General features: G+C 42.7%; 1 protein-coding gene across 1 annotated transcript; it reads left to right on the top strand.

Annotated features, from left to right (window-relative positions):
• Window positions 1–1,458: 1,458 nt before the first annotated feature.
• Window positions 1,459–8,379, top strand: orc3 (origin recognition complex, subunit 3). The gene is made up of 20 exons (XM_048973936.1): window positions 1,459–1,601; window positions 1,700–1,754; window positions 2,868–2,965; window positions 3,195–3,339; window positions 3,699–3,803; window positions 3,974–4,143; window positions 4,278–4,417; window positions 4,502–4,661; window positions 4,781–4,894; window positions 5,744–5,877; window positions 6,014–6,077; window positions 6,218–6,334; window positions 6,612–6,691; window positions 6,887–7,020; window positions 7,140–7,231; window positions 7,327–7,424; window positions 7,501–7,642; window positions 7,715–7,831; window positions 7,960–8,036; window positions 8,208–8,379. Exons 1-20 carry the CDS (start codon window positions 1,578–1,580, stop codon window positions 8,317–8,319), a joined length of 2,178 nt encoding a protein of 725 aa, XP_048829893.1. The 5' UTR covers window positions 1,459–1,577; the 3' UTR covers window positions 8,320–8,379.
• Window positions 8,380–8,423: the final 44 nt, after the last annotated feature.

Here is an 8,423-nt window from a genome sequence, read left to right as displayed (position 1 = left end):
TATCACATCATATACTATTTTAGACGTTATCATACATTTTTATTATTAGTGGTGTAGGAAGTATGCATGCAATAATTCTATGTTATCATACTGTGATACAAATTAAATGTGCAAAAATGTATTTGAGTATTAATTAAAACAGTAATATGTGTGCCTAGTCGTTTTTTACATAATTCATAATGGCATTACTGTCATCTCGTGCGGTAACATTTCAAATTGCTCTTGCTTAACAAGCATTAACATCTAACTACCTAATTAAAGCGGTCCCCCTTATCCATGTTACAGAAATATTAACTTGAAAATTCCAACAATAACTCATAAGTTTTAAATAGCGCAACGTCCCGCCCGGGACGTGACTAACACCTTTGTCCAGCGCAGACATGCTATATGTGTATATGCTATTCGCACTTTAGAGACAGACCGCATTTATATAACTTTAATGCCAGTATATTGTTATAATTGTTGTATTTTATTATTAGTTATTGTTGTTAATTTGTTATTGTGCCTTTATTTTTATTATTGTGTTTATAAATAGACCTGTATCAAAGGTAAGTATGTATAGGGAAAAACATAGTATACATAGAGTTCAACACTATCCGCGGTTTCAGTTATGGACTTGGGGTCTCGGCACATACAACGGGGAACAGCTTTATATCCTAACCAGCAGTGCACGAGATATTAGCAGGGTTGCCAGCTTCGGTCTGCTGAATGGCGTTAGACTGTCAGTTGCAGACAAGTCTACACACACATTTGCAGTTTACATGTATGCACCTTTTTTTACATTATAAATAGCCTGTGGGGGTTGCAAACTACCCCAGCGCCTTTTGATGTAGCTAATTGTAAGTTTATACAGATTTGAGTTCTCGCATGAGTCTGAAAGCCTGAGAATCACGCCAGATGCACGAGAACTGGCAACTCAATACATAAAATAAATCCTGTAATTTCGTATAACCTACAAAAATGTACAAAAATCACCATTTGTGAACATGCATGCAATTGACCAGTTTAGACGTTGTCTGCAGGGCTTTTCCGCTAGTTTATAATTATTAATTAATTCTGAGCATAAATCCTAGTGTTACAGCGCTACAGACACATCGTATAAGTTTAAAAGTAAAGGCTTGGAAAAAACATTAAAGGAAAATGGAAAAAGAAACGCACATTCCCACATTAGACTGACGACTGAACTTCGCAAAAACTCGGAACTGACTGAAGACTCTGGAATGATTCAGAAACCAACCTTATCATTTTGATTATCAAATCTTATTTTGATTTGCGTGAAAAATACACAACGTGACTCCCATTTATAAGACAAACCATAAAAGCGATTACAACCCTAATGGACAGAAAGCAAATATCCGAATAAACATTCGAAGACCTGGAAACGTTTCTGTAACATGACCTTTGAACTCTAACACACCAGGATTGTCCAATGATTTCACTGCTTTGGATGACAGATGACCTCTTACGCCAAACGCGGGAAGCTCTTTTTAAGGACGTCTTTTGCTGTTAGTTTGCTGTTTAGTTTGCATGCTAAGTGCATGTAAATAAACTGATGTTATTTTAATCTCTGTATAGAAATGACTACTTCTTCTGTGTCTAAGGTAATGTCAAAATAAACTAAACAACAAGTAATACTGTAAAATGATTAGCATCGTGGATTTTGCGGACTTCAGGCATTAATACGAATGTATGTTTTTAGGGCTGCTTTGTCTTCAAGCCGACTTCTAAGAAGAGGAAAACTTGTGCAAGTGCAGGTGAGAACTAATTGGTGTTTGTAAAATTGCAAGGCAGACTTTTCTGAAGTCCGTATGTGTGTCAGTGTCAATCGCCTTTTACACATCCTAAAAATATTAAAGGGACACGAAAACTGCTCAGATGTGTGTGGTAATTTTAATAAGAAAGTTCCACCCTCTTTTATTATATATATATATATAGCAAATTCCAGCCTGGCTCTTCCCTGTTTCTCATTACTGAAGCGCATCTTCCTTGCTTTAAGGGACTTCAGTCCTTCTTCTATAGGAGCCTGATACGAACTTGTCCTAGCAGTGCACTTCACACCTGCACTTAAAGTTTCCCATTCGTTTTGAAGGTCACTTGATGTCATCCGGATAACTTGACGGTCATCTCTGGCATTAGAAAGTTGCTTCTGCCCTCTACTCGTCTGGTTTTTGGTTATTGTCAGTGTCTCCTGCTTCTTGTGTCCTGCTGTTTTAGAAACTTTGAGCCTGGAAGCAGCCTGCCTCCAGTGTAGCCTTCTGCCAGCAGAACCAGGATTAAACCATGATTTAAAAATGCAGATTTGTTTAAAAATATAGAATGGTCTCAATTTTTTTTCCAGACCTGTATATATAAAACCGTATTTTCAAAGCTGATGCTTACAACTAGTTACAACTACATCTGCGGAGCCTCGTTTCTGCACCAATCAAAATTCAGTCAGGTCAGGTATAATAATAATTATAATATCATTATTTATAGTAATAATATCTATCGTTGTATCTATGCGGATATGCATACGTGGGGGGTAGTCATTTATACAGGGCCCTGCAGCCCCAAAGCCTGACATGACTGCTCCCCAGGTCAAATAAGTTTGAGAAACGCAAAACTAGTTGACGGGTCTAGCCTTTGATTTAGCAGCTTGAGAAACAGGAATCGTAGAAAGAAAATTATGCTAAATAATGTATGTAAAAGTGGTGACAACAATATTCTACTCCAAGAGGCCAAATGAAAATAGTTCATCTATCGCTAACCTCATATTAACGAGTGTATGTTTAATTATGAATACTAATATTACTAATATTAATATTACATCATGAAGGATGTTGTATTGTCATGCTGGTGTTTCATCGTTTGTTTGCTTTTAATCCCAGAGGACTACTTTATAGATGGAAGTGAAAATCCAGAGAACAGCAGACTGCGGTTTCAGCTTTTCCAGTCACAGTGGCAGGACATGAAGGAGGAAGTGCAGGTGAGAGAAGAGTAAATGCAGTGCATTTACAGTCAGCATCAGATTCATTAGGGCAGATTGCTGTAATGGTAATGAGAGGTTGGATGCTTTTCTGTTTTGTCCTATGTAATTATTTAAGTGTTCCAATTAACTGCCAGTCTAAGTGAGTTTGGATAAACCTCTGAAGTTGGTGACAGTCAAATTTGACCTCTGTTACTGTTTTCTATTTAATTCCCCCCCCCCCCCTTAGATCGTGCAGGATGATTTAAACAAAAAGGTCCTGGACAGTCTACTTGAGTTCATCAGAAAGTCTGTGGCCAGCTTTCAGTCCAGAGCTGATGGTTGGGAATCGCGCATGCGGGCCAGTGAAATCCCCACAGCCGCACTGGTTCTGGGTGAGGAACACTGAAGACCTCGCCATTTTCTAGCTGCAATCTGAACCCCTTTTTAAAAAATAAAATAATCAATAATAATGATAATAATAATTTACAGCAGTGTTTCCTGGTCTGGTCCTCAGGCACCCACAGACAGTCCACGTTTTTGCTCCCTCTCAGCTCCAGGTGTGGCAGGGAGCTCGGAGGGAGCAAAAACATGGATTGGGAAATACTGCTCTGTAGTAAAGCCAGGTTAAGGTGTATACATAACCGTAGACTAATGTTGCTGTTCAGTAAGTTTTCTTCTATAAAATCCCTACATCCATTAGAAAAATACATTCAATAGAAAGGTTGTAAGTGACCAACTTTGTCCTTTTAAGGTGTAAATGTGCCAGACCATGACGTGACGTTTCAGAGCCTGTCTGATTTGCTGAGGGAGTCCGTGTCACCGTTTGTGGCTTCCGTTCAGGCTAAGGAGTGTGGAGGTATGTGGAGGCTCTAAACAGATTCGACTATAGAAGGGGGAATATGATAAAAATGGCCTATGAAGAAATACACACCTCTAAAACGAAAGAGGATGAAAAGACACCGATGCTGGAGTTTGTAGACCGCTTGGTCGCGTCTGTTCATTGATTTGTGTTTAATTTCCCTCCAGCACTACAACATCTGATGCAGAAAGTCATGCAGAGGCTGATGGGGGGCAGCGTGGCCCTCGATGAGGATGACACAGAAGAGGAGTCTGGGTATCAGATCAGTGAACTTCCACGGAAGGGGGTCTACTGCACTCTCAGCATTCTTTGTGACTGGTACCAGAACGTGAACAAGGTATAACGCTGCCATCATTAGTAGTGCGGCATGTAACTGAGCAGGTTAGCACAAAATGATTGTGGTGTTAGATATTCCTACCCAAAAGGTGTAAAAGTTTTCAGTGTGTGTTGTGCTCACCTGGTTCGTTGTAGAAATCCTGTATCAAGTCTCCTGGGAAGAAGCGCAGCAGCTCAGGGCCTGATTTCCCAAAGAAACCCCCTCTAGTAGTGATCTTCAAAGACCTGGAGGCATTTAGCCCCCAAGTGCTGCAGGATTTCATTGTCATATGCAGGTACTGAGCTAATCACTCATAGGCACCTTTTAAGTTAAATTTTGATGGTCGTATCTTGATTGTGGGTTCTTGTGATCTTGACAGTCAGTACATTCAGCAGCTCCCTCTAGTGTTTGTCTTCGGTATCGCCACATCCCCCAGCACCATTCAGCGAATGCTGCCCCACTCTGTGAGCTCCCTGTTGTGTATTGAGCTCTTTCAGTCTCTGTCCTGCACCCAGCATCTGGCCACAGTCATTGACAAGGTAACTGAAATGGGCTTATTTATTGCGGTCTTGCATTGCTGCTATAGATGTCCATAGGAAATTATGAATTATTTTAAATCACAAATGTATTTCAGTAGTTGATTTGTTTACCTCCTCAGTTGGTGCTGACTTCCAAGTTTCCTTTCAAGATCAGTGGGAAGGTGCTAAAGGTTCTGGTGGGAATCTTTCTCTACCATGACTTTTCTGTGTGCAACTTTATCCGAGGTCTGCAGGTAATCCTCTAACTGGAAACTAATATCGTACTTTAACCCATATATTTTCTATATTTTGTGTGTCATATCTCTTGTGCAGCCTGAGCATTGGGTTGGAGGTACCGATTGAATGAAAGCTACATTTATACAGCACTTTTCAAGCACTTCACCAAACCAATGGGAAGCCACTTCAACCAGCACCACCACCATGTGTCACCCACCTGGATGATGCAATAGCAGCAGTTCTGTGCCAGTATGCTAATGTGGTGAAGGGGCAGGAGAGAATTCACCAGTTAGATATAGCGGATGATTAGGAGGCCTGATCTGATAGGGCCGTAGTGGGCAGTTTTAGCCAGGACACCAGCAAGCCACCACTACTCTTTTGAAAGATGCCCAGTGATATTTTTATGACCTCAGAGTCAGGACCGCAGTTTTATGTTTCACTCATTGCAGTGGGGTATTGGGACCCACACAGATCACAGGACTATCTAACCTGCCGGCCACACCAACACCAACACCTCTTCCAGCAGCACCCCGGCTTTCCTAGTTGGTCCCCCATCCAAGTACTAGCCAGGGCCAAACCTGCTTAGCTTCAGGTGGATTTCCTGGTCTGAACTGCAGCTGGTATGACCTGCTGAGAATACTTTCCCTATCCCGCAGCTTGGTTCATTAGAGTTGCGCAAATACATCAATTACCTACAACTTGTAATTCTTATCGTCCTGTTTTCTTCTGTACTTTTCTGGCTCTACTTCGCATTTTGACCTGTGATGTTGGGGAGAAGCGGCAGAGAAGCCCTGCGGGTGGCATCACTATGGTCAAACACAGCCTGAAGAAACCGTTCTCTCTTTGTTGTGGTCTTCCTGTTACAGCTTGCCCTATTTGAGCACTTCTTTGGCCAGCCTTTGAGCGCGCTTTGCTGTGAGGAGGAGGAAGCCCTCGCCCAGCTGCTGCAGCTCAGCCACGAGGACGTGGAGAAGATCCTACAGCTGCCTTCCGTCATGAGGTCTCAGGAGCCAGTCGGCATTTTTTTTTGTCGGGGCAGGGTTGCACTGCGGTGCCTAAAAACGAACCGGACCTTGGCTCGTGAGGATCGGGTTGGTGTAACGGCTGCCTTTTCCCCCTCCTGTTACCCCCCCCAGATATGTGGAGAAGCAGGAGCCTCAAGAACAAGTAAAGCTGCTAACCAGTGATGACCATGTAAAGGTAAACTTCTCTTAAAGAGAACATGTAGTCAGTCATGTTTTTTTTCCATGTGTATTTTGGAAGAGAAAAAAATATATATGTATATATAAAATATATAAATATAAAATATACACACACGTATGTATATGTTGTTTTTAAAGGAGGTGACCAAGAACTTATTAAAGGATCTCTGCAGCTACCACAGGAACTTCTACCCCATTCTGAGATGTCTTCACCTCCTCACCTCCTCTCTTCCCAAGTTCCCTCTAGGAAGGCAGGTCAGCACTCATGCAAGGCATTTAATAAGAACCTCTATCCACTCCAGTGACCGTTGATCCAGACATGGTCATTCAGTGCCCCCCCCCCCCCCCCCCATTACAGTCAGGAGTTGACTATCATCTACAGACCGAAGCTCCTGCTCCCTGGTGTATTTTAGAACTTGTTCAATGAAAAAACAAGTCGAAAGCCCCCGCATGTACTTATAGCTGAAAAATTACGGGCTGGGTTTGTCTTTTGCGGAGTTCTTTAGCACGATACCATGTGCCCTGTACTCAGATCCGAGAGCTACACGTTTTGTGTCTTGAAAATAACGTGTGGGAGAATGAGGAGTATGAATCTGCAATGCAGCTCCTCAGGTAAGCTGAATTTTACTGTTCCTTTATTTATTTACCACTCATTTAAAGGAATCATTTTGTGTTCTCTGAGGGAGAGAGACTGTAAACACGTTAGCTAGCTGCACTGAAGTTTCAACCTGAGCATTTATTTGGGGATAGTTTAAGGGATGGTGTACGGTGACTTTGAATACTTGCACCCTGCTAAATCTCTTGCAGGATGCTTGCAAAAGATGAGCTGGTTGCTGTTCTGCAGAAGTGTCTTGAGGTTCTACAACCTGGGATGACAAAGACAGTAAAAGAAGTGGCGCACCAACTGAAAGACATCATCGCCAAGTTAAAAACGCTTGACCGTAAGCTGATCGCTATACTAAAATGTCCCCGTGCAGCTATCTGAAATAACTGCTTGATTTGTTATTGTACCGTACCTAGAGAAATGTTAACCTATTTTAATCTAACTTTGGCTTTACAGAGCTCAGTGATGAAACCATTTCCTGCGAGAGTGAGCAGGAATCTTCCTCAGGAAAAAGTCTCCAGAAGACAGACTTGTTCCACCTTCAGAAGGTTCTGAATGAACGGCCCTCCAGAAAATTCATATTCAGTTGGGGCATCTGTGCCATAAAGTACCTCATTCCAAGCGCTATTCTCTCATCTTTCAGACTCTGATGGAGATGAGAGAGACTCGCAGGAACAAGTCGAAAACACCATATGAGGTTCTCAGGAACCACACAGTGGACTATCTGGATAGTCTGGTCAAGTAAGTGAAATGTTTGACGGGTCACTGGTTTCAATACTAAGATGGCTGCAGTACAACTTATTTATCCTGTACCCAGAATGCACCTCCTGCCTCCAGAATCTCAGCCGCTGTACGAGATATTCTACTATAGCTCTTCTGCCACCGTGCGCCGACACCTCAACGCCACGCCTCGAACCTCCATTCAGACTGCACTCTGTCACCCCTACTACTACCTGCAGGTGACTCTTCCATTCACAGCGTTTCACCACCCGCTCAAAACGAACTAAACTCACAGTGATTCATACTGGCAGAATGAAGCTCTGAAGAGTGAAGGAGGTACCATCTCCAGGGCGGCACCTGACATCTGCATCATCTACAAGCTGCATCTGGAATGTGGCAGGCTTATAAACTTGTACGACTGGCTGCAGGTGAGTTGCGAAACTGGCTATAGGCTTGTTACCAGCTAGGTTGCTGAAGGAATTTCATATCTAGCTGCAGCAGAAGTCAAACAGCATTGGGGGGAGAGACAGGAAAACTGCTGTGTCTTTTGTTGCAGGCTTACTGTACTGTTGCTACCGCTGCTGATGGCCAGGATCCAGACTCAGCAGAAGGACAAGTTGATGAAATGAAACAGTATCCTTTCTATGTTGTGGAGGCTTTTCACTTAATGGGCCCATTCAAGCTGAGGTGCAGAGGTCTGTGTGTCAGTGTCTGTTTACATAATCCGGTAATGCAGTGGTATGGACCTTTCTGGAAACGAAGGGCCCCCCTCAATGGAACAGCTTTCTCCTTAACTGTTCGAAGTGCTCGTTTCATTCGAGCTGTGTCAGAACTGGAGTTCCTGGGCTTCATAAAATCCACGAAGCAGAAGACTGATCATGTGGCACGGTTAACCTGGGGGGGCTGCCAAGCCTGAAAATGGCCAGTGGTGGCCTAAAACATCCAATAAAATGAGACCCAAATATCCAAACCAGAATGCAAAGTTTAAATGATTTCTAAAGGGCTGTATAGAAAGGTCTC

The sequence above is a fragment of the Brienomyrus brachyistius genome, chromosome 14, assembly GCF_023856365.1.
Source record: "Brienomyrus brachyistius isolate T26 chromosome 14, BBRACH_0.4, whole genome shotgun sequence".
Classification (NCBI taxonomy): Eukaryota; Metazoa; Chordata; class Actinopteri; order Osteoglossiformes; family Mormyridae; genus Brienomyrus; species Brienomyrus brachyistius.
The sequence above is the reverse complement of the archived record's forward strand: the minus strand, read 5'-3'. Positions and strand labels throughout refer to the sequence as shown.

Excerpts from the sequence above, each read along its gene's own strand:
- orc3 (XM_048973936.1), top strand. The coding sequence starts at position 1,578 with ATGACTACTTCTTCTGTGTCTAAG. Across the intron at positions 4,418-4,501 it reads GATTTCATTGTCATATGCAG|TCAGTACATTCAGCAGCTCC; the intron begins GTACTGAGCTAA and ends TGATCTTGACAG. Across the intron at positions 4,662-4,780 it reads TGGCCACAGTCATTGACAAG|TTGGTGCTGACTTCCAAGTT; the intron begins GTAACTGAAATG and ends TTACCTCCTCAG.